We start from the raw sequence: 26112 nt of genomic DNA on the forward strand, positions 1-26112 counted from the left end.
AAAGAACTTCCAGAAGCATCCTCTTAAGACATATGGCAAACAGGCAAACACCCTCACCCCCTCCTCCATCACCTTTTTTAACAGGGAGCTTGAGGAAGAGTTCTGTGTTACTCAAAAGCTCGCTTAATGTTTTGTGGCTTTTATTTGGCCTAATAAAGGCATTCTAATACTGCTCTTTGTTTGGGCTTATTAAGAAACAAAATTTGGCTGCTTTCAACATCTGTTGGGCTGAAAGAATCCGTGAAAGAGCAGAAATCTCATTCTGGATGTCAGATTCCAGCAAAACAAGGGAAACGTATTTTCCAGCTCCAGGATGACAAAAGCTTACCAGGGCTGGAAACATTTTAAATTCAGTATCTATAATGCAGGATTTCAAACACACACTGATAATTCTAAGCTCCCACTAGGGCCCTGCCCCACAATAGAGCAGTTTGGCCAGATTTTACCACAGGAGTGGAAAACAAATTGAAGACGTAAAACACATTTTGTGGGTGTTCCTTCCACTCACTGACAGATGTAATACAGCCATTTGGAAATTACTTGCAAATGCTTTTTTGTGCACATTTTAAAAATCAAACTATAAAGACTGCCAACAGAAGAATTTTGTGTTTATTTTATTTCAAACTCCTTTCTGTCCCCCCACCCCTGTCAAGAAATAAGCTTATTTTCTTATGTGGCAAGCATCTGATTTCCTGGCAATTTGATTTCCAGTTTTGAGTACTGTATCCTTATAAAACTACAAATATAACATTAGCCTGTATAACAGCTTTGATGCTAGCAGTCACCTATGTAAGAATGTATTGGACAGAGTGGTTTCTAATGGGAAACACATTTATTGTTGCGAAAAGGACAATCTACATTTTCAGCACTGTGAAAGCAGATATCTTCTGATCCTAAAATCTGCAGCGCTCACCTTATTAACAAGTCACAAGTGATTTAAAGGTATACAAATTGGCCAATGTGAACACAAAGTCAGCCTCTATGCTAATCATAATATATTTAATGTCCATTAAATTCCGCAACTCAAGCTTCGTATAAGAGCCATAGTCAAATTTCAGGCTGTAAAATCAATACAAAATAAAACACAGATATCAACAAAAACATTACGAGAAAGAATAGTACAGTGGTACCTCGGGTTACATACACTTCAGGTTACATACGCTTCAGGTTACAGACTCCACTAACCCAGAAATATTACCTCAGGTTAAGAACTTTGCTTCAGGATGAGAACAGAAATAGTGCTCCGGCGGTGCAGCGGCAGCAGGAGGCCCCATTAGCTAAAGTGGTTCTTCAGGTTAAGAACAGTTTCAGGTTAAGAACGGACCTCAGGAACGAATTAAGTACTTAACCCGAGGTACCACTGTATTTCTTGCGCTGAAAAACCTGTAAGATTTCTTGTAATTATTATTATTTTAATAAGTAACGAGGGTGGTCTCTTTGCTTAATAAGTCTAAGGAAAATGATGAAATTAAAATTGTCATGCATGGGCAGAGTTGCTGCTATTAGAATTAATACACTCCTGAGGTTTCTTTTTGTCTTTGAACATGTGCCAATTAGTATACATGCACAAATACTGACAACTTGGCAGGAAAATGTTATCTAATTTTAGTTGGGAGGGTAAATGATAATGAGTTTCTTTGCAGAATTCAAAAGAGAAAGAGAACACCCTGCCCAAACTCTTACTATTTTGTCATGGCACTGAAAATGACACATTAAATACATGGCACAAGCCCATTGGAAGATACTCCGTTCTGTTCCATTTGGAACTGTTTTACGTGTTTTGCAGTTGTAGTGGTTTTTTTTTTTAATGGTATATTCAGTGGTTCCCAAGTGGTTTTCCCCACGGACCACTTAAAAATTGCTGAGGATCTTAGTGGACCAATTCATTATTTTTCTGCCTCCTATAGCAATCACAATATGCTATGATAGGCGCTGTATGGTTTTTATTTGTATCTTTATTGCTTTTTTATTTCTTATATTGTATTCTATCCTATTACAATTTGAATTCCACAGAATTCTATGGAATTCAAAAGGCGAGTGAGTTCTTCACAGACACAGTGCAGACCACCTGAAGGAAGCTAGTCCGCAGACCACTTTGGGAACCCGTGGTATATTTTACAAAACTGTGTGTTTTTAAGTATACAGAAAACCAGACAGTAACAAGATCTCATTATTGAAATACAGAATGGAGAAATGGGGAAAATATGAAAACAGCATTCACTGATTTTGAAATACTAGTTGTTAATTGGAACGATTCCAAAAATGTTATTTAGAATTCACTGTCAATTTGCTATCTGTTAATTACTAGTATGAAACAAATCTTTAAATGGAGAACAAAATTGTTTCAGTGCCTGACTGGGATAAAATCTGTACTAAATGTTTTGATATGTCAGTTAATATTAATATGAGGGAAACATTATAAAATAACAATAGTATTTGAGCCCCAACGAACTGAAAACTATGATTATGCCATTCATAAATGCTGGAGATATGATCTATTGTGTGATAATGTGGCATGGAAATGTTTTCCGACATTACAACGTATTTGCTTTATTGGATGGAATGGTGAGAGATAAACATGACATGCTCACTTCTCCTTTATTAATGGTGGGCGGAATTCAACTGGTGCTCTTGTGCTCATGCTAGTGGAAGAGGAGGGGAGGCATTTTTGCCTCTCACAAGCACTCTGCAGCTCCCACTGAAAACTAGCTCCAAGAAGTTGGGGGACCCTCCAGGACAGGGTGAGAGTGGCACAAGGGGCTATAGGGAGAAGGGGGAACTGGCAAAAACCACCTCTCTGTGCTGTTAGCGGACACCACTTGATCGCTCCTATGACATAGCATGAGACTCTTAATCTCAGGGTCTCGGTGGTGGGTTCATGCCCCATGTTGGGCAAGAGATTCATGCATTGCAGAGGACTGGACTAGATGACCCTTGTGGTCTCTCCCAACTCTACAATTCTAGGATTCTACATGAGATCAAAAGCCCTTTCATGAGCAAAAGGGCATCACAATTGGAGGTGACCAATTGATTAGTTGCTAAAAATGGGCACAGACCAAAAAAACTTCAATTTAAAAATGGTTCTCCAAAGAATGGCACATTGTACAAATGTCTAAACTTACTGAGATTGTGAAACTTGGGATAAGGAAGCCAACAAATGGAAACTTTTGTGAAAACATGGCATCTATTCATTAAATTTGGAAGGCTATGTATACATATCAATATGAATGTTTATACAGGTTTTTAAGTTCAGTAACATAATTTGTGTTTTTGTTTTGTTTTGTTTGAAAGGCTTTTTAAAGAGTTTTTTTTAAAAAAAATTAATAATGAAAAAGCTAACCACCACAACAAAACTGTGAGGCATCACAAACTGTTTGACTTAGAACTGAAATTACAACTAGGGGTTTTGATCGGCATCAAGCAAATCCAAGTAGCTGAACTGGTCTTCTCTGGAGAGGAAGGGATTTAGCCCAATTTTGTGATACTAATGCAGACACAGCCATCTGATGCTAAAATATGTTAATGTGTTGACCAGGTGTGATAGAGAGAAAAAGGGGTTGGGAGTCTGACTTTTGAGAGAAATTGGGGGGGGGGCATGGAGAAGAGGAGTGATGACCAAGAAGTTGGGGGGGGGGGTAGATTACAAGGATTTAAGTCTTTAAAGCAGAGACCACCTAACAAGATGACTCTGAAATGCTTCTAATTTCAGTAAAGCCGCAACCCACCCCCTCCCCTCCCCCATGCCTCCATTGTAAACAACTAATCCCAGCAGAAAACAACAGAGAGTAAAATGTATACTCATTCTGCAGCATTCCAGGCCTTGCTTTATCTTTTATTTATTTTTCTAAGAGGTCAGAGATTGTTTGAAAGAAGGGGGAGGGAGGGAGGCAAAGACACAGGCCATCTCTTGTGTGGGCTTGAAGGAAGCTGTTTTAAAGGCAATGTCCAAGAACATACAATCTGGAATTTTTATAGCAGAGCAATCCCAGGCCTCATTCTCTCTCCCCCCCCCCCCCCCATTTTGTGGTAAAGCTACACAGCTTTAAACCAAAGGACAGGGTGGTCGATTACTTCGGAAAGAAATGTAAAGAATTGGGAAATAATTCCTTTTCCTGTTGAAACTATAAATAAGGAAGGCTGATTTACACAGTGCCAGGACTGCTGACTTTCAAAGCTTGCTATCTGTCTATAAATCAAGTGCGTTGAGGGAAGTTAACTCTATACTTAAAGAGAGAGAGAAAAGCAAAGCCTCCACCACCTAAAGGTAGCGAGAGAGCCAAGGAATTGTGGTCTTCTATTCTCTTTAGCCCCAGAAAAATGCATCTGAGTGAAATCAAACATAGTGTGGAGGAGTGGGGGAGTGGGAAGGGTGGGAGACTAAAATCTGCAGCGTTCAGCACACAAGGAACAGGCTGCAGAAATCCAAAACACAGCCCATAATTACAGGCTACCCGCCAATTATTTAGGACTCAGTGATTAAAGTAATGAACAGCCATGGAGGAAAAGGAGCTTAGATGACTGAGGTCAAGACCTCAAGCAGAGCCCCAGCCCTAGACTCAGCTACCCAAAAAGGTATGGATGACAAACCCTTGCCTTGCAGCCAGTCTACAGACATGGAGAAGCACAACACATCTATTCTTTTATGTGGTGCTTTTAAATGCCAGGGTAGTGGCTAATGGAGCAGCAGCCACCTATTATTTGACACAGGGCAAGGCTGGCAATGTGGCACACTTCAACAAGCCCTGGCTGGATTTTGCACGAGGGCTTATGCTGCTCTGAAGAGTTGTGAAGGAATATGTGGTGAATCATTCAGCCCAGTAAGGGGACAGGAAAGTGTAATTAGCCATAACTTGTAAAGTTTTCATCCTTTTGGTCAAAATTATTGCAAGTTTGGAATATGCATATTTCATGTCAGAACCTGGGATAGTCTAGAAATCTTGCAGCTGTGTTGAACATTCAGCTTCTTAAAACAATCTGGATCAACCTGTCTCAGAGCTGGTGTCTGTGTCTCCAGGACCTGGTGTCCTAGAAAATGCCGACATCTATATCAAGGGTGTCAAGACTGGCTCAACATTTCAAGGCTCCTGAGGGAACCACAGATCTCACCATGTATCGTATTGGCAGCCCCACAGATGTGGCAGTACATACAGTGGATTTTTAAATTCCACACAAGCCTGGAATCTGCTAACCTGTATTGTGATGGGACTAGAATGTTACTTTGACTGCTTTGTCAGGGCATGACTCTCAGGGACTACTGATCTATGGATTTGACTCGTTTCCGGAACTCAGAATTGCTCACTTAATTCACAAGTTTTCAAGGTAATGATACAGAGAAGCAAAGCAGCAGGAGGAGTGACAATGCAAGTTTGAATCTGACCAAATATGCCACAGGGCCAATCAGAAGGGCTATAATGTGGCATAAAAATCATCAACACAGTTATGACCAGAAGAGCTGTTCCAGCTGGTACAGAGACTATGTTTCCCATGTTTGAATATTATGGCATTTAAAGCTAATGTGGACTGTTTTGGTTATTTTGCAAAGCAATTTGCAGATAAAATAATACAAGCTTACTTTGATTGTTGAAGCAGAATCCAAAACAGAGATGTCACAGTACCTGCTTGTCAGAACTGCTTAGATACATTTCAGTTGTTGCCGAAATATGTTTATATTCAGGAATTATTAGTGCAGTTGTCAAAACCCTGTTCCTAGGTTATTTCACAACTGTTTAACACAATAACATTTATTCCAGCCATGTATTTGTTACAATGCTTGTGTTACTGGGACATCTTATCTTTGATCATTGGATCATGATGGAAAGGCATTTTATTCTTCCTCATGTGGTCAGATCATTACTTTTGAGATTATGTCCCACAGACCTCTGGATTGAATTTAGGCCCAAACACTCATTGCAATGCACCTGCATGCACCTGCACTCTCCATCCTTTCACTTTTCTGCCCAAGAGCAGAACAGATTTCTTTTTTAAAAAAACACCTGTTCCAAAAACAGCATGAGAATTTCTTACTGTGGCCACTTGCTGAATTCAATAAGGCAATAAAGGCTATGGCACTGTTTTGGAAAATAGCTTAATGTTTACAGTAACAGCAGACCCCATCACCTTCTATTCTCATATAAAGTACCTCCATATTTCATATGTTTGATTTGGGGAATTATCCATTCAGATAAGTTCTCTTCAGATTTAGGTACCATTCTCAAACTTTAAAACAGAGTGCAACAGCCTCACGTAAGTGCTATTATATTTTCATTACTTCTTGCAATATTTTCAGTTATGTACCTTCATCGTTGCTTCCAGCAAAGTGCAATGAACAGTTTTGTAGAACTCTTCACTGTAAGAAGCATCATGTAAAATAAGGAAGGATGGGGGCAAATGGTACAAATGTCTCAATTCTTCAAGCGGTGCCTGGTCTTTGGGCAGGGCAACAGCACCACCCCCTCTCCCATTAAATCCAGTGGGCATTCCTACAAGCTTATGGGCCATTATGCAATGGTTCTGGGTGGTCTGCTAACTAGAGTCCTTCATAATGGTGAAGGACATGTAAGGTGTCAGGAAGCGACATTCTCTATTAGTATAATGCAGTGCAGAGCTCATCCTGGAGCTCCAGAGGCATAGTTGGCCAGGCCCAACGCCAAAGCAAGCATCTTGCTGGCTGTTTCTTGTCTGTCTTTGGCAAGAGCTGCTTTGGCGTTAAATATAAATCTTATATGTAGAATATTTTTGTCCTTTTTAAGTGGTGGACATCTTCCACAAAGCCCACTCAGTATAAACAGGGAGTTCCAAATCCGTGCTGCTTCAGTTTTGTGGGGCAAATGCTTTCTCCAGAACAGAAACAAATTCTGGTTCACATTAATGCCAGAGCCCTTTGTTCAGCCCATACTGCCTGACTGATGGCAAAATGTCCTCCAGAAAGAATCCACCATTTATCACTGGACATAAGGAGCCTGCACCAGTGTGTCCCATATGATCACCCTTAGTCTAGCCCCACAAGGAGCATGCCAAACTGGCAACTGAAGAGGAGGCATTCCTGTGACAGTTACCATCCTAGGATGCAGACCACCACAATATAAAATGTTTTGATCATCTCCACATGAGTTCCACATTATTTGCAGCTTCGCAACTATGAGGTTGGAAACAACTTCATTTTCTCATTCCTACTCAAGAGGGATTATGTTGTAAAATATATTTTATGATGCCACACAAATATTGCCTTGGCAGCAGGCTTGTTCCCTTGTATGTGTTATACAAGGTGGGGGTGGGAGAAAGCTTCTGTGCTTGTACCCCTATAAATCCCCAATACCACCCTGGGCTTAATTAGAACTTTCTTCAGATCGCTCGCAACTTTGTACATCAGGTGCTGATTTGGCACCATCGAGGAAACAACTCATAAACTTCACAATCAATCTGCAGTTAGCAGCCAACTCCTCTTGCCTCGCTGGTTGGGTTTTTCCTCTCCCCTCCCCCGCCCTTGTACACATTCTCATAGAAAGTAGCATTAAATTGGAGACATGTGGTAGGCGGCAGCGGAGCTTAACTAGACACATGTGCTCTTTCTCCCATCAGCCTACTGCCTGAAGAACAGTGAATGCATCTACATCATTCACTCAGGCAGGTAACTGAAAAGGTGCTTTAGAAAAACACAATCACCACCAAGCAGCAGCTCATTTCCTAACTATGACTGACTGTAGAAGGTCCCAGTTATTTCATTCCCATTTTCCCATATAAACTATAATTGAGACAGCTTACAAACAATCAAGAACAATAAAATAATGTAAGCCAGCTCACAGCAGCAGCTTCAGTAGGAGTAAAATCTTTATCTTCCAAAACGTTTCATTGAAATAAAGCCACTGCTCCTCTGAAAGTGAACAGTGATGGGACCAGGTGTGCTGGCCTTTGTAGAATGTTCCAGATTCTGGATGCCAAATATATCATCTAGGCTGTGTTCAAATATTGTTGTTTATTCCTCCCCAACACTTTCAAAACTCCCAACATCTTATCCAGGCTCTTTCACCTCAACATCCTTGTCTGACCACACTGATTCCCATCACAATGATCCTTAGCATTTAAACTGAGCAATTCTCTTGGTGCACTCCACTGAATGAACAGGAGCTATACAAAAGGACAGCGCTTGCTTTCGCAATGCCCATTCATCTTCAAGCAGCATGAGCAGAATTTCCCCATAGACTGTGCCCTGTGGCAAGGGTGCTCTTTGGATTTTGTGCCTCAAACACCAAAGTGCCTGTTCATTTCCTCACACTTCCCTCAAGTCATCATCCCCACAAGTGACCTCACTTGTCTGTTTTATCACATGATATTGGTAGCTTTCAGGTCACCAGGCCCTTGTCCCAACCCTTGTCCAAGATTTTATCCTCACCTGTTCCTTGAATTGACCTGTAAATTACCTAATTAGGCAACTTACCTCATTTAGCAAGTGTCTAAAGTATACAAAGAGGCATAGTGCTATTACTGAACAATACCTCAAGCAAACTTCATATTGTATTGTGCTTGTGAAGCTCACCCACATAATAATAATAATAATAATAATAATAATTTATTATTTATACCCCGCCCATCTGGCTGGGTCTCCCCAGCCACTCTGGGCGGCTTCCAAAGGAATATTAAAATACTGTGATACATCAAACATTAAAAGCTTCCCTAAACAGGGCTGCCTTCAGATGTCTTCTAAAAGTCTGGTAGTTGTTGTTCTCTTTGACATCTGGTGGGAGGGCGTTCCACAGGGAGGGCGCCACTACCGAGAAGGCCCTCTGCCTGGTTCCCTGTAACTTGGCTTCTCGCAGTGAGGGAACCGCCAGAAGGCTCTCGGTGCTGGACCTCAGTGTCCGGGTAGAGCGGTGGGGGTGGAGACGCTCCTTCAGGTATACTGGACCGAGGCCGTTTAGGGCTTTAAAGGTCAGCACCAACACTTTGAATTGTGCTCGGAAACGTACTGGGAGCCAATGTAGGTCTTTCAAGACCGGTGTTATATGGTCTCGGCGGCTGCTCCCAGTCACCAGTCTGGCCGCTGCATTCTGGATTAGTTGTAGTTTCCGGGTCACCTTCAAAGGTAGCCCCACGTAGAGCGCATTGCAGTAGTCCAAGCGGGAGATAACCAGAGCATGCACCACTCTGGCAAGGCAGTCCGTGGGCAGATAGGGTCTCAGCCTACGTACCAGATGGAGCTGGTACACAGCTGCCCTGGACACGGATTTAACCTGTGCCTCCATGGACAGCTGTGAGTCCAAAATGACTCCCAGGCTGCGCACCTGGTCCTTCAGGGGCACAGTTACCCCATTCAGGACCAGGGAATCCTCCACACCTGCCCGCCTCCTGTCCCCCAGAAACAGTACTTCTGTCTTGTCAGGATTCAATCTCAATCTGTTTGCCGCCATCCATCCTCCAACCGCCTCCAGACACTCACACAGGACCGTCACCGCCTTCACTGGTTCTGATTTGAAAGAGAGGTAGAGCTGGGTATCATCTGCATACTGATGAACACCCAGCCCAAACCTCCTGATGATCTCTCCCAGCGGCTGCATATAGATGTTAAAAAGCATGGGGGAGAGGACAGAACCCTGAGGCACCCCACAAGTGAGAGCCCAGGGGTCTGAACACTCATCCCCCACCACAACTTTCTGAACACGACCCAGGAGGAAGGAGCGGAACCACTGTATGACAGTACCCCCAGCTCCCAGCCCCTCAAGACGGTCCAGAAGGATGTTATGGTCGATGGTATCAAACGCCGCTGAGAGATCCAGCAGAACTAGGAAACAGCTCTCACCTTTGTCCCTAGCCCGCCGGAGATCATCAACCAGTGCGACCAAGGCAGTTTCAGTCCCGTGATGAGGCCTGAATCCCGACTGGAAGGGATCCAAATGGTCCGCTTCTTCCAGGCGTGCCTGGAGTTGTTCAGCCACCACTCGCTCAATCACCTTGCCCAAGAATGGAAGATTTGAGACTGGGCGATAGTTGGCCATCGTGGCCGCATCTAAAGATGGTTTTTTAAGAAGCGGTTTAATAACCGCCTCTTTCAGCGGGTCTGGGAAGACTCCCTCACGGAGGGAAGCATTCACCACCCCACGAAGCCCATCGCCCAGCCCTTCCCAGCTAGCTTTTATAAGCCAGGATGGGCAAGGATCAAGGAGACAGGTGGTTGGTTTCACTCGTCCAAGCAGCCTGTCCACATCCTCGGAGGTAACAGATTGGAATTGATCCCACGCAATTTGACTAGACAGGACTCTAGCACTCTCCTGCCCCGGCCCTGCTCCCACGGTGGCATCGACCTCTTCCCGAATCTGAGCGACTTTATCTGCAAAAAACTTTGCAAAATCATTGCAGGAGATCATGTGGCCCGTACTGGGCCCCGATGTAGCAGGTGGTTCCGCTAGATTGCGGACCACCTGAAAAAGTCTCCTGCTGCTGTTTTCTGCAGATGCAATAGAGGCGGTGAAGAAAGTCTTCTTCGCCGTCGCTACTGCCACTTGGTAGGCTCGACATTGAGCTCTAACCTGTGTCCGGTCAGCTTCAGAATGGGTCCTCCGCCACCGGCGCTCTAGCCGTCTCAACGATTGTTTCATTGCCCTCAGATCCGTGGAAAACCACGGGGCTGTCCGGGCTCCATGCAATCGGAGAGGGCGCTTCGGAGCCAAACAGTCAATAGCTCTGGTTAACTCCACATTCCAGCGGGCCACCAGGGAATCAGCTGAAAGGCCATCAACATGGGATAAAGCATCCCCTACCACTCTCTGGAAACCATTTGGATCCATTAAGTGGCGGGGGCGGACCATCCGAATCGGTCCCACCTCCCTGCAGAGGGGAAGGGTTGCGGAGAAGTCAAGTTGCACATGCATTCCCCTTGAAGAATATGCAAGTCAAGTGATCCTCCACAATGATATCTTTTCAGATGGAGACCCTAGTCATGCAGCATATCTGCCTGGTTGGTGAGGACAGCAGGCGTCATGGTCCATTAGTTGTGTCTGGCTCACACATTCTGTGAGGTGTGATGGCTTCCACTGCCATCAAAGTGCAAATCAGGGCAGCGATTCTCTCTGGTCCCTTAACTGGGAGGGGACATGTTTAAGTGGCTGCTAAAGATTTATTAGCTTCAAGCATCAAATGCATTTTTACACACCGCACAAATGGAGGCCAATATGGATTATCTAGACTAGTTCTAAAAAGGCAAGAAAACTGCAGGATTAGAAGTCATCTATCCTTCCTAGATTGAGTGTTCTATTACCATGCTTATAGGCAAAAACTCCATGCCTTCATTTGGGGGAGAAAAAAAAGTGGGCCAGAAAGTACTTTGTTGATTTTATCTTGTCTTTTAACACTTCTATCCCAATGGATTAACCATGCAGACCCAGAGGCAAACATTTTATATACAATCATAGCCAGCTTAAGCCCGTGGCATCTTGGAATGCAGCCGAGCACATCCAGTGTTTTAAGTAATATGCTGAAAATAAAACTGACTGAATTATACAATAAGAGCAAAGAGCCTGCCAAACATGTTACTGTTACCAATGACATCAGTTTTACTCTGATGACATTCACTACCACTTGTCATTTGGCAAGAAATCTTCCCAGATGTGCTGTGCATGCCACATGATAGGCAAAGCCAGCTCAGTGCTGTGAGAACTTGGCTGGAAGTTCCCAATGGAATGGCTACAGTCTCCTGCCCATGTTATAGTAGCAAACTGAGTATTTTTAACATGGAGAATAATTATAAATTGTAGGGCTCTGTGACAAGTAGCAACAGAATCCCTTTTCAAGGAGTTGGTTGAGCATGAGACTAGACACCTAGACATTCCTATTAAACAATGCACAGATAATTTGTCAATTGAGTATCCCTGAGGTGTTTCCTCTACATTCCATTTACATGTCAAAAACTGAAATCTGGGTAAGACCTTGATGTTTCTGCTTCACTGTTTTTTCCAACTTAATGAAATTCAAAATTAGCAACTCCAAATGTGGATCTCTCTAGTACTATTGACTAAACGTAAGCTTGGAAATATGCAAGTTTGTCCTTTGTCAACTTTGCTTCCAAGATTCTTCCTTCCCCATCCGCTGTCTGATGTTCCATTTCCCTTGGGAATCAGCATACTTCTTGTGAATCTCCCACCTCTAACCATAACATCTATTAGAATCTGCAACATAACTAAGAGCCACTACAGTGACCACCATTCCATTCCCCACTTTCTACATGGCTGCGGAATATCTAGGTTTAAACTCATGGATTTGTGATCCTGACACCCAGTTTGGCTCTGAGTGCAACTAGTTGATTCTGGGGTTCTAGAATCAACTTTAATGCTACAAAAACAGAGGCTCACTTGCTCTGGTGAAAGAAGCAGTAAATGGAATAAAATGAACGGCATCTTGAAGCTATGCTTCTATTAAGATTTTCTCTCCCCAGCACCTTCTGATACTATGCAACAATCCTTGACTGGTCACAACAACTGGATTTCAGGCTGTAGAAACTCAGGCAGATTACCTACTGTTAGGGATGGTTGGGGTGGGCTGTGGGAGAGTTGCTTCTACTTAGCTGAACTGGCTTTGATGCAGAGATTGGCTATTGACTCACCAGTCAATCTCTGTGCTTACTTCTCATTGCAAGCCATACTCTTTCATTGGTCACATATGTGGCAGAAGGAGCAGAACAGAACCAATGAGAGAGCTTGGAGCCAAGGGTCACCTTTCAGTTATTGCCAGGGGCCATAGCTGTTTGCATGGTAAGCAGCCTAAAAACAAAAGACTTAAGTGTCAAACACTCAGAGGCATAAATCATGACTCCTACCTTGCCACACTTTAGCCAAAGTAAAAAAGCCAACACCCATTTCCCAGCTACTGTAATGATTGAAGGAGAGCATGTGGCTACTGTGCACTGTGCATGGATACACCTGGCTGGCAACTGAATAGTCTCTGTAGTGTGGGTAGCAGTTTCTTCCTGGCTGCACAGCTCAGTGCAGTCATTTGTCACTGAGCCCTCGGGAATGTCCACAAGGAAACATGGGCATTTTCTTCACTCCTGCCTGTCACCTGATTTGCCAGCATCTCTCAGCACTTATACTCTTCTATAAATTACTTCCTTTAACAGCTTTTACCAGTTCACCCCGCCTGCTTGCCAAACCTGGTCAAGCATGCCTGTCATTCAGCACATATGGAACTTGCGTTAGTTTACTGCCTCCTGAAATGGAAGAGCAAGCGGTGTAGTGAGGAAAGCATTAAGGAGAGAACTGATAATCTCACTTAGCTATATTGGATTCTTTTTTTTAAAAAATGCTAAGGATTACTTAACCAAACTAGGAATCTAGACTTGATGTAAAAGAGAACTGGCTCAAAATAACTCTTTCTGTCATAGCAAATCAATGGGCTCGTGCACGCTAATTAAAAGATAAACATTATTAAAGAGTTGCCTTGATGCAAATTCCAAATGTCTCCACGTTTCTTTATTGTTGAAAACAGCACTGTAGGTTGAACACAGGCAGCCAGGTAAAAACTCTCAGGTGAGAAAGTGAGCTAAACCACAACTCTAAAGAGAAGATCCTATCTGTTATTTGGTGCTGAATTCCTGATTCATTTCATGAAGGCGAAGCAGCACAAGGGCTATTTTGGGTTGATGGGATTTCACAAATACCTTAGAAGAAATACTCAATCTAACACAGAGGAGCTCTATCAGAGGGTGAATCATGGACAGCAAAGCAGATGGGTAGTGGAGTTTTAAAATATTCAATATTTAGAATAGTGTAGGAAAATATTATTTAATGCCACAGCAGAAGGTACAGAATAATTTCACACATGAGATATTCAGAATATTTCCCCACCCAATGAACAATCAGCTTTTGATATTCACTGATAAATGTAGTATTTAAAACACCCAGATCCATTTTGTTTGCCAAATGCAGGGTGCTAAATTAGAAACATAAAAAACCTGCAGTTACTCTTTAAAATATTCCATTTGTTTATACACTGGAGATCCTTATATCCCAAGCTTTCCATTTTCACCAAAAAGCTATTTCTCTCCAAGGTAAAACTCTCAATAGAATATGAGTACCATTTATCAAGTGTAATTCATGGCACCAAAACTGTGTGGGATCAATTTACAAATGAACCAAAGGCTAGCCATTATTTTTGAGCCAAAGGATTTATGATGTACTCAATGTTTGGCAACTGAGCACCACACTCACCTGTAGTTCCCTTTATTAAGTACAGTGTTCTCCAGAGATCTGACATCTTTTGCTTCCTCCCCTCCACCCAAGCATGTGGCTGTGAGAACCAACTTCACATTTTTCAGGGGTCTCACCACTCTCACGAGAGCTATGAGTCAATGTCAAGCTTAAGGAAAAAGGAGTCAATAGCTCGTAAGGTTTCCTATTCACTAGTGTTCACAGGAGGCTGCTCTGTGAAGGGAGGTGGAAAACATTCATGGCAGCTGCCATTTAGGTAACCATTTGTTGTTGTTTTTTAAAATATGGAATGCTTCATGAATTTGCGTGGCATTCTTGCACAGGGGCCATGCTAATCTTCTCTGTATCGTTACAATTTTAGCATATGTGCTGCCGGAGCAAGCACAGTAGCCATTTGCTTTTATCAAAGGTTAAAACTATGTTGAAGTATGACTGGAAGGTCAGTGTACCAAAGACTGAGGAAAGCCCTGGGAAAATCCACAGAGGCTGCAATCCTTGGGGGAAAATCTGCGAGTCCTACATAAACCAATAATAAATGCTGCCACTTAGCATTTGTGGAGTGTATGGGGTGTTAGGAGGACACACCGTGCTCCTTTTGGGGTAGTTTGTCCACCTTTGGTCCCCACCCTGCACTCATCTCTCACCTGTGGCTGCTGGAAGCTGTCAACATGTGACAGCAGCCACATCCCAGAAACGGCTTCAACTGGCCAGCTAAAGCAGGTGAGGGTAACCAATGGGTCTCAAACCCTCCGTGAGTTTGGGACTTCCCCTGCATGCAAAGACACCCTACGGTGGATTGAATGGACGAGACCAATAATGGGTCCAATGGCCAAGAAGATGATTTCTGCACGTGCTGTAGATGGAAATGAGGGGAAGAGGGGGCTCGTCAACCTAGAAAGGTATGGTTGTGCTAATGTAATGTTCACTGTAGTGCTACACTGAATGCAACCCCTTACCTTTGCAACTTAACATTTATTTTTCTTTCATCATTTTTCTTTTGGTCTTGGGAGATGAAAGCTTCTGTCCTGGGGCTTTCAGCCAAGATCAAGTGTGCTTGGAATACTCTTACTTCAGCAGACATTGGTGAGTCAGTAACCAAAACTTAAATATGTCAAACCACAAAAAAATTAAGAAAACTACCTACCCTTCCTCAATCCTGACAGAGTTCATGATGATACAGTTAGTAATTTTAACCTTGTCTTTGATCACACATGCAGTACCAATGACAGAATGTTTAATTGCCGTTTTCTCTCCTAGTTGTGTTGATGCACCTACAATGCTGTCAGATCCAACCTTGAGAGGAGCAGAAAGAAAACATAGTTAAACTTCCTATTTACCTTTTATGGGTGCTGCTACGTCCAATGAGCACAGAACAGATACAAAGGACTCATGGAAGCTTAAATGAAAACCAGCAGGGAAGAACAGTCCCTTACAGCAGACTAGGAGATGGGAACCCAGACAGATATTTGATCTCTGAAAAAAGCTATGCCTTCCCCTAGTCATACGAAGCATGTTTGTGATCCAAGAGTCTTTTCCACATAAACAAGGTCTGTTTATTTCTTTTCAGTGCTGTAGAACTAAAGAACTGGCTCCAGGATATGAGTCTTAGCACTGAAGAGGGTGGTGCAATCTTTGCTCATGTAGAACTGTGTATGTGTGCACTACAGCTAGTGGCACCCTGTGGAATGCCCTCCCATCAGACATCAAGAAGATGAGTGATTATATATCTTTTAGGAGACATCTGAAGGCAGTCCTGTACAGGGAAGCTTTTTAAGGTTTAATGTTTTACTATGCGTATATATGATGGAAGCCGCCCAGAGTGGCTGGTGCAACCCACTATAAATAATAATAAATAAATAAATAAATCTACCATAGTAGAGCAATGGTGTCCAATGGTCAGAGTCTTTGGCTAAAATCTATGAGGAAGCAGGAAAAAGCATAATACTGCTGTTGGTTGCTGCTCTCACTTAGAGTTTAATGCTTTCCAATACATCCTGCTGTAAATGGTAATTGGTTGCATTAGGTCAGGGAAGACAGCTCTATCTGACTGAATACTTACATCAAGATCTACAAATTTGACACATAACGATGCCTGTCTGCTGGATCAGTTTGAGAGAGGAGGTGACTTGACTTGAAGCTGGATGCATTCTGACCCAGTCTGTACAATTATATATTGGTTAAATAAGCTGAGCTATGAGTGAACCTTATGCCTGTAGGCATGCAAGCACTTCCCTTTTCAGTGCACCTGAATGCAGTGTGGTAGTTTTCAATTAACCATAGTTTCCCATATCATCCAAACCAGGAAACTATGGTTACCAGCCTCAAAACAAACCAGCATCTTAAACCACGTTTGAGAGTTTGTTTAAGATCTTGTCTTTTTCTAAAGTTGGTAACCACAGTTTCCTGGTTCAGATGAAATGGAAAAATAGGGTTAATTTGAGACTTCCATACTGCATTCAGGCACCTGGGCATAGCCATGGGGAGCAAAGGGGGCAGCTGCCCCCCAACTACCGCCCTAAATCAGGCAAAGAAATAAATATACTTAACTAACTGACCAATTGTGTCACAGATAACTCGGTTCTGCCCCCCTCCCAACATAAAGCCTCGCCGCCAAAAATAAATCCTGGCTATGCCCATGTTCAGGCATGCTGCAAAAGGGTGTGGCTGCATGCATGAACACAATTATCACTCATATGTCAGCATAGTAAGTCCAAATACAGTCTCTGAGAACTTTCATTGTATTAGGCGGACAGTTAATATGGAAGGAAATCATGTAAATTAAGGACCTTTTTTTGTCCCAGTGCCCCATATAAAGAGATGTTGCTACTCACCAGACCTCTGTCAATTACTTGTGCAGTACAGTGAACCAGAGGTTCCTCTGGGCAAAGCGAAGACAGCATTTTAGGAACCTGAAAGATGATATCCAAAATCACAAGTTACAATCCACTGCAGAACTGGGATAAAAATCTACACCCAAAGGGCTTGTTGGAACAGAACGGCCCTCAATAGGTACAAAGAGACAGCAAAAAGTGCATTTTTCTGATATATATCAGGAGGGAGTTCCAAAGTGTAGCTGCCACCATGTTAATAATCTGATTTGTACATCATATGGAATGAATCTCTTGATGCGATAGTATCTGAAGGAGTGCTCCTGCAGACTGAAGTGATTGTCTAGGTATATATGTGGTGAGACAATCTTTTGGGTGTCTTGGGCCTTTTTTTCAGCCAGAACTCTCAGGTGGGTGCCATTGCTATTTTAAGAGAACAAGGGAGGTGTTCATGATGAGATAGAAAAATACTACTAGTTCTAGTTAATTAAAAGCAAGCAATATTATTAGAAGCAATATGCTGTGTGACTAGAGAGCTATGACCTAGAGCTAGGGATGGATGTGTTGGGGAAATATTGGGGCACTATCAATTTTGGTTCTCTCAGTTTCTCATTTTTCCAATCTGAAAGTCAGTTCTCTGCATATTTTTTGTCAATCCTCACAAAATTTCTTCAGCATTTTAGTGTGAATTTCTTCTAATAAACCCCTTTTTGTATGCAGTTTTGACCAATATACACATTTTTGCAAGCACTTTCACCTACTGTTATGCATTTTTTGTATACTATCTTCACTAATTTTGTACCCACTTTCCCATGATATATGCAAGAAGATGTAGCAAAGGACCATGCAGAGAGCAAAGGGAGAGGGGCTGCCAAACTCTTTCCCTTCCAGCCATTTCCTTGCTCAAAACTGTTCCATCACAAGCTGCTTTCCTGCCCATCTGTAGGAGAAAAGGTGCAAGAGCTTTGTGAAGGTTTAAAATGTGTACCCCAGTTAAATAATGCAAAAATTGTCAACTAAAAGGACACCATTCCTGCCTGTTGCCTGCATGAGAAAATGAAAATAACTACCTAAGAGGCAAATATCAGCTATGCACCTAAGAACTGAAACATACCAAACAACCCAGGAGAAATTTTTTCCTATGCTAGTTCTGCTATCTAGATTTACACCTCAGAAGTTGAGTAGAAAAACTCAATTGCTGCTATATAGAAGGCAAGGACCAGGCATGAGGAAGAGACAAAGGCCCCTCCTCCCCAGTTACAATTTCGGGCTGGTTCAGGATCAGGCAGTTGTTAGATCACTTTTTGTTCCATGTTGAAGACCTGTTTTGCTTGTGTAAGGGCTAGAGACCTTGTGCATAACGCTGGACATATTTAGCCACCTTGAAGACTTAAGAGATGAGGAGAGAGGAGCCAGAATATATTTATTATGTATTTATTATTTAAAGTACTTATAGGCCACCTTTCAGGGGGGAAATCTCACAAGGCAGGAAACAATGAGATGCACTGGAAGACTAAAAAAATTGTAAGAATACAGCATTGTAAAAAAAGAAGTAGTAAGAATCAGTGGCAAAGACTGTTAAAGACAGGTCATCTGGAATATATGAGTTCTCAAGGTATGTTTGAAGGCTTCTGGTATAGGGGAGGTGTGTAGCAAGAATAAGATTTAAGACATAAGGGTAGATAGAAGAGCATGATCTCTACCAGGTCAAACTAATGCTGACTGTAGTAAATTCCAGGTGCTTCAGTAAATGCATGGAAGAATAGGAAAATGTTCGGTTCCACAATAGTCACGTCTTCAGAGGAGCGAGTAATATACACAGATAATGTGCATACTCAAGGCACAATCCTCAGTTAAAATCTCAGAGCCCATATAGTAGCATAAAAAGTGGCCAGAGAGCGCGGCTATACATAGAAAAGGGAGATATGAAAGATAGAGCAGTACTTGCAGGGAGTGTCAGGGTCAAGAGGAGGTTTAGCTTAGCTTTTCGTTTTTCTGAAGAAACCTACTTCCTGTTCTCGGAGCTACTCCCTCCTGCTGCCACCTGCCCACACAAAGGCAGCGGCAAACTTAAGAGGTCAACTGAAAACAAGTAAAACATTTCCTGAGTGCAAGGGCAGGGAGGTAAACTGCTGTTCTGTTTCTGCTGCTGAAGCATTAACAGCTGCTTCGCAAGTTACTGATAAAAAAGAATATACTGTGTGCACATCTGTATATGCATATCCTTAACGGTGTGGCTTATGTATGGTGAAGCAGAAGCTAATCTTCTCTCCCCCCATGTGATGGAACAGGTATACATGTAGCCACTCCAAACCTAACTATGCAACATGTACACAAAGGGTGCAAAGAAAGCAGTAATATGCAATGCAGGCTTAAGAGAATAATGCTGCAGGGAAAGACTCTGCTTGCTGAAGAAAATGCTGACTTTGGCATAATTTTTATTGTACCAGTGGACTAAATATGTTGTTGTTGTTTAGTTGTTTAGTCATGTCTGACTCTTCGTGACCCCATGGACTAGAGCACGCCAGGGACTTCTGTCTTTCACTGCCTCCCGCAGCTTAGTCAAACTCATGCTGGTAGCTTCGAGAACACTGTCCAACCATCTCGTCCTCTCTCGTCCCCTTCTCCTTGTGCCCTCCATCTTTCCCAACATCAGGGTCTTTTCCAGGGAGTCTTCTCTTCTCCTGAGGTGGCCAAAGTATTAGAGTCTCAGCTTCAGGATCTGTCCTTCCAGTGAGCACTCAGGGCTGATTTCCTTAAGAATGGAGAGGTTTGATCTTCTTGCAGTCCATGGGACTCTCAAGAGCCTCCTCCAGCACCATAATTCAAAAGCATTAATTCTTTGGCGATCAGCCTTCTTTATGGTCCAGCTCTCACTTCCATACATCACTACTGGGGAAAACATAGCTTTAACTATACGGACCTTTGTTGGCAAGGTGATGTCTCTGCTTTTTAAGATGCTGTCTAGGTTTGTCATTGCTTTTCTCCCAAGAAGCAGGCGTCTTTTAATTTCGTGACTGCTGTCACCATCTGCAGTGATCATGGAGCCCAAGAAAGTAAAATTTCTCACTGCCTCCATTTCTTCTAAATATGCTCACAAACAAATGAGTGAATGAATTCTGAATGCAACTCCACAAATTAAAGCAGAAAAAGTAGGGCGGGATGTGTACGCAGATCAAACATATACAGATTTTTTAAAAGGAGCACCTCGAACCAAAAAATGAAAAAACAAAATCAGAATGTTAGAAACAACACTCCCTTTTAAGGACTCCTCATTGACTTTTGCTGTGATGTTTTCCCTCGGCATAGTTTCCTTAATAATGTTACCATCCTGGAAAGTTAAACATTCAAGGAAAATCTTCTCTGACCATCGAGACCCCTGTGAAGATTTGCACATTAGTTGGGATTACCACCCAGGTGCAAACACATTTTCAGTCCTGACCCCAAATGCTTCAACTGTTTAGATATCTTAAAGGCGGCCGGGGGGGGGGGGGGGCGGGTTAGAGGCAACCCACACAGTTTCTGGATGAATTCAACTTTGTGGCTTCCTACACAGGCTGACAGCAAGTAGTGGCCCCCTTAGCCATACTGCTCAAAATTAACAATGGTAGCAGCAGTGCTCTCTCTCTCTCTCTTGCCCCTGCCATAAAATGGCTGCCATCCCGGCTATGCCACAGAACAGGTCCCATTCATCTCAAATGGCAGAACAGCTTACTGTCCAATGCCTGGGGCTCCTCCAGATGACCTGTTTATTAAGCATTTATCCTGATTTCTTTCTACAAAATTTACATAGATGTAATACTATACCTGCTCTTTATTGAGCTGATGTACAGTTTTGTTTGCAGGGATATTACATGGCAATGAGAATTCAGGGTGGTCTTCCTACCAATACATCCATATCCCACACTTTAGGATGCATTTCCCTGCCACTTTCCTAACTGCAAGAACTCTCTCTGTGTGTTGTTTTTTTAAGTGGATTTGTTGTACCAGAGCACTTTAATCTATTTTGATTGTACAAACCTAAATGCCCTCAAAATGGTGGCAATCTGGAGAATGCAATGGTATCCCTTAAAAGTGTGAGCAGTCTTTGGCCACTCAGTCTCCTTCCTCTAAGTGATGCAGCCAAGATGCAGAAACTTCCCACCTTACCCATCAACAAAATCCTGCAGCATTTTTGCCACAGCTACACACAGTATTGGAAATTTTACCATGTATTTTGTGTTTTTTATATTGTAATATTGCAAACTATCCTGAGACCTACAGACGAAGGGTGATCTACTAAATAAATAAATAAATAAATAAATAGACCCATACAGTTTAGATTTCCAACAGATAAAACAGGGTGCCCGACAAAAGAACAAGGTAAAAAATAAATTCCCAAATTTGTGTATTTATGATCACAGGACACCAGTCTATATTGGACTGTTGCAACCATGTACACACCTTCATCTTCCACAAGTCATGCAACATCTCAAAATTGTCCCAGTAGACAGATAAGCATACAGATGTGGTTTGTTTTTGTTTTACCTGTCTGTTAGCTTCAATGTAAAGCCCAAGAGTGTTTACTCGGTAGCACAGCCCATCTTTCATTATGTGAACATAACAACGAACTTTCCCTTCATGGAATGCTTCCTTCATATCTCCTCTCCGATTGTTCCAACAAAGGTTGTCTGTGCCCAATTCAAACAGGCTATCCTCCTTCAAGAAGCTATAGATGTCTGTACAATACGCAAAAGCCATAAAAATGAGATTTGAGTGAACATCACATAATATTTTGAAACCATTACTTGGGAAAGCATACAGCACATCTTCACATGCATGTTTCTGTGTGCTGTACAAAATGCCATCCACGAAAGTGGATGTGGCTCTCGCATGCATGCACACATGTACAGGATACTCAGCCCCCCCATCAATTGATCTGTGCAATTCAGCTGAAGCAGGTGGGGTTGTCTATAATTAAGCAGTATATAAGCTGTCTACATACATACATACATACATACATACATACTCCTTTTTGAACTAACCTAGTGGTTTCTGGTCCTTTTTCCTTTGGTCATGCTCTTTGATGTTTTGTCCCTCTTGCAATGGTGCAGGAGATGAAAACTGCTTCCTAACCAAGTATGGAATCAGCTCACTTCGGATTGATGTAAATGACCTAGGGGAAGTCAAAACAAAACAACATAGATATTAAATCTGGAAACACTTCGAGAAAAACAGGTTGCGTATTTATAACTGATATTCAAGTGGTTATCTTTGCATTTATGCCATTGGATTTGAAACCCGAGCAGAGCATTTGCAGACCCTTTAAACTGTGAGCAAGTAGACATGCACAAATTAGATACTTTATATATAATACAGAAAGATGACACAAGCCAGTGAGCTGGTGCTCCTGTTCCTTCTCCTGAGTCAGAGAGAACTAGATTTGGACAAGAACACTCTAGGGCTCATTACGTTCCACACAGCCTCCTTATACCAACCAACAAAGACGACACAGCGGGAGCAGGGAAGGAGAGTGGGTTAAATGCAGTATACTTGGCCAACTATAGCTTGGACGGATGGCTTTAAAAGAGGATTAGACAAATTCACAGAGGACAAGGCTACCAATGGCCACTAGTCACAATACCTATGTTCTACCTCAGAGGCAGTAGATCTCTGAATACCAGTTGCTGCAAATGGCAGGTGGGGAGGGCACTCTTGCCCTCAGGTTCTGCTTGTGGGCTTCCCATAGGCATGAGGTTGGCCACTGTGAGAACAGAATGATGGACTAGACAGTCCTTTGTTCTGGTCCAGCAGAGCCCCTCTTGTGTTATACTATACAGATGACCACTTGAAGAACACAGGGGGTAAGATAAGCAAGTTGCTTTTCTTTGAGGTCTCTGTGCAGCCTCACAAGTGGGCAAATGGCAAATGGAGAAGCCAAAACAGAGATGGGAGACTTTGCCAACGTGTTTCTGTGGCTGCTTCTGTCCATCAGAAATCTCTTTATTTATTTTAACATTTTATATACTGCTTAACTACAATGATATTCTAAGCTATGCACAAGAAGCTCAATTTAATGCAAATAACAATCAAGTACGTGAATCTGATGGGGCAAAGAGCTTTGTCTCCTCTGAGTGCTTGGAAGTCTTCTTGGTGGCATGTTCAGTCTTAGGCAAGAGGTCTTAGTCATCAGAAGCCAATTGGACAGTGGGGTCAGAAGCAGGGTTGGAAGCAACAGTGCTCAGTCTTGTGCTCCCCAACTAGACATATCAAGCAATAACCTTGCCTGCTTCCACACATGAGGTACTTTTAAAACATTACCTACTGTGTCAGAGGGTTGGTGGTAAAATAAACTAAAATGATTTTTGCAAAATACAAATGGAGTCTAAGCCAATTAACTTAAAATACTAAGAAAATGAAAGAAAAATGAGTAAAATTACTGAGCTCAGAGAGGACTCCCAGATAAAGTTCTCTGTTATGTTGCAATGATCAGAAAAGAACTGAGGAAGGCACCACTTTGCCCCTTGCGACAAATGCATGAAAGGCCTGGCTAAACTGTTGTTCTGTCCAGTTGTTCTTAGGCTGCAACTGTCCTCAGCCCCAGCCAGCATGACCAAAGAGTTAGGGATGATGGGAGCTGCAGTCCAGTAATATCTGGAGGACTACACATTAGCCACTCCTGCTTTAGAAAGTTTCAGAGATGCTCTGAGAGGCACAGGCACTACAAGCCCTGACCCACTCCACATTCACAACATAAAAGCATTAGTCATGTCAGTTAAAAAACAACAACAAACCTGGGTAAAATTAGAATCTAAATAGTTATGTTCTGAAAATATTGTTGGTACCAAGCAGCTTTCACTCAGCAGGTGTTCCTTTTTATAATCTTATCATGGTTTCAGACAAACAATTTAGTGGTGAAAGGATTAAAACAATTTTTGTGGCATTATAGATTTCTCCTCTATGTTTGTAACTAGGACACCTGGGACTGATTTGCTGTCTCCTTGTATGTTCCAGCAGTGCTGACTTATTTGCCTCACGAAATGAGGATAAGAGGCTAACTCTGCTTGTTTAAAATTGCAAGCTCTTGGACCACACATGGTTCTTTCCTTGGGGAGGAAAAAAGGCATTGCTTCTAGGTTGGCACATAGCAAAGAGATGAAGATCATAGAAATAAATCATGGAGAGTGAGTTATTTCACATGTTGAATGGATTCTTAAAAGATGCAGCATATGCACTAAGAACAATCCTGTGGTAGTTGGTCTTCTCATAGTACCATATGTATGACACTTTCTCAAACATGGAAATTGTTTGTAGTGTTGGAAAATGTGTATAGTGTAATATATGAAGTGAAATGAGAGGGATGTGAACATCTCAGGTTCATACATCAGAAAGCCATGGTGGTATTTGCTTCCTGATGTGTACAAGCCACCCATCATATATTACAGGACACACATTTTTTCCTACTCAGAGACGATGTTTGAAAAGTAATATGCAAAATGGCCTTGAGACATAGAGGAGTTGGATTAGGTTTGAAGCCAGAGTTGATTTTTTCCATCTCTGACTTCCATGGGATATTTCAGCTTTCATCCCCAGACCTACTGTAAAGATTAAACCCAGCATTTTCCTGGCATTGGTACCACTGAGGTTTTCAACCAAAGTTTCATAATTGTACCCTATAAATTTTTAGGCACTGCTTGTGGAGCAATCTGAAGTATCTAAACATAATTATATTATTTTGTCATAATTTTACCCTCCTCTGTGCATTGTATTTTGCAATCTGTCCTTAATGTCTGAAATAATCACAGAGCTTAAAGTGGCTATAATCAAGAACTAATGAATAACTCTTCATTCTTGAATCACAGCATCTCTCCCTGCTGTTTACAATCTGAGTGCACCATAGTTCCTCCCCTACTGCCTTGCCTTCTGCCATGCATGTGGGTATGCAGACGGGCAGTTTACTAGCTTAAAATGTTTACACGCAGCTGTGCCATTCAGCAATGATTTCCTGCTTGGGTTTTATGCTGAGTCCAAAACTGACAGTCCTGTGTTTCTCTCAGGGACTGACCAGAGAATTTATAGGATCCATTACATATAAAATTGCTGTGTTTGGCAGAGGCCAACCTTGTCTGATGCAATGTTGCCCAGCAGGGCATTAAAGAGATGGAAATGGGAAGATGGCAAAGCTGTGCTTGGTTGTGATCGTTGCATTCCTGGCTTGACAAACACTTGTCTCAGGATGCTTCTACCTAGCATTATATTGCCCTTTAGAAAATAAAAATAGGGGTGTATGCAATAAACAGCATGATCTCTAGCTTGGCACTATCAACCTGCTTCCGTATTAACACACATTTTGTAGGAAAAAATAATCACATGTGAATGCTGGTCATTCGGTGCTGCTTAAGCAGGGCTTATTGTGGATTGTCCCAGGGTCTAATGCTTTTGGAAGGTATTGTTTTATTAGCAGAAAGGCAGTGAGCAATAACGCCTTTGGAATTTTCTTTAAAGCTTTTGCCAACACTAGTGATGGCGTGAGAATCTTACATGGAAGTCTGCCAGCCAATGTGGCAAATTAATATGGAGCTGGAGCAAGAAGGAAGGGAAAGGCGGAGGATTAACACTAATAGAGGCCAATCAGAAGGAAGATGGGAAGAACCAAAGTAGCCCATCTTGATTTTTCAGGTAAGACAGAAGCAGCAGCTGCCTGCTCAGATTATAACATAGGTGCCATCTGCACTATACATTTAAAGCAGCATCATACCACTTAAAACAGTCATGGCTCCCCTTCAAGCATCTTGGGAATTGTAGTTAGTTGAAGATGCTGTGAGCTCTGATAACTGTAGCTCCTTGAAGGGAATAGCAGTCCTCTAACAATTCTCATCACTCTCTGCAGATGGGGCATAAGAAGAGGCAAACTGATAAAACCCAGATATTTCCCCTCTTATTCTGGATCCTATAGCTTCCCCAAAGGCCTCCAAGTGATTGAACTGTACTGTCTGATCCACATACAGAAAATAATTCAGCCACAAGTTGGTGAAAACTTGCAGTCATGGCAGCTGAAGCCTGCAGAACTCTGCAGGAGGAATATAGTGAAGCAGAACAGAGGCAGGCAACTT

The 26112-nt window shown here is 42.4% G+C and overlaps 1 protein-coding gene and 1 long non-coding RNA gene across 6 annotated transcripts in view; one reads left to right on the forward strand and one right to left on the reverse strand.

The window, feature by feature from the left end:
• Window positions 1-26112, forward strand: part of LOC310680825 — an 89050-nt gene that overhangs the window by 23894 nt on the left and 39044 nt on the right. For 2 of the 3 annotated variants that reach the window (XR_014512965.1, XR_014512967.1), the window contains exon 3: window positions 6197-6240. The exons of the other annotated variant lie outside the window; for it this stretch is intronic. This is a non-coding gene — a long non-coding RNA (uncharacterized lncRNA). Of the gene's footprint in view, window positions 1-6196; window positions 6241-26112 lie in introns of those variants that run through there. 3 annotated transcript variants of the gene reach the window in all.
• EIF2B3 (eukaryotic translation initiation factor 2B subunit gamma) overlaps window positions 1-26112 on the reverse strand; it is an 87170-nt gene that overhangs the window by 10827 nt on the left and 50231 nt on the right. For all 3 annotated transcript variants that reach the window (XM_083447819.1, XM_083447821.1, XM_083447820.1), the window contains exons 7-10: window positions 22045-22175; window positions 21548-21738; window positions 17024-17101; window positions 15337-15485 (exon numbers count right to left, since the gene is read on the reverse strand). In XM_083447819.1, coding sequence (XP_083303945.1) covers window positions 15337-15485; window positions 17024-17101; window positions 21548-21738; window positions 22045-22175 — 549 coding nt within the window. The remainder of the gene's footprint in view (window positions 1-15336; window positions 15486-17023; window positions 17102-21547; window positions 21739-22044; window positions 22176-26112) is intronic.

The sequence above is a fragment of the Podarcis tiliguerta genome (genome assembly GCF_965153285.1).
Source record: "Podarcis tiliguerta genome assembly, chromosome: 6".
NCBI lineage: Eukaryota > Metazoa > Chordata > Lepidosauria > Squamata > Lacertidae > Podarcis > Podarcis tiliguerta.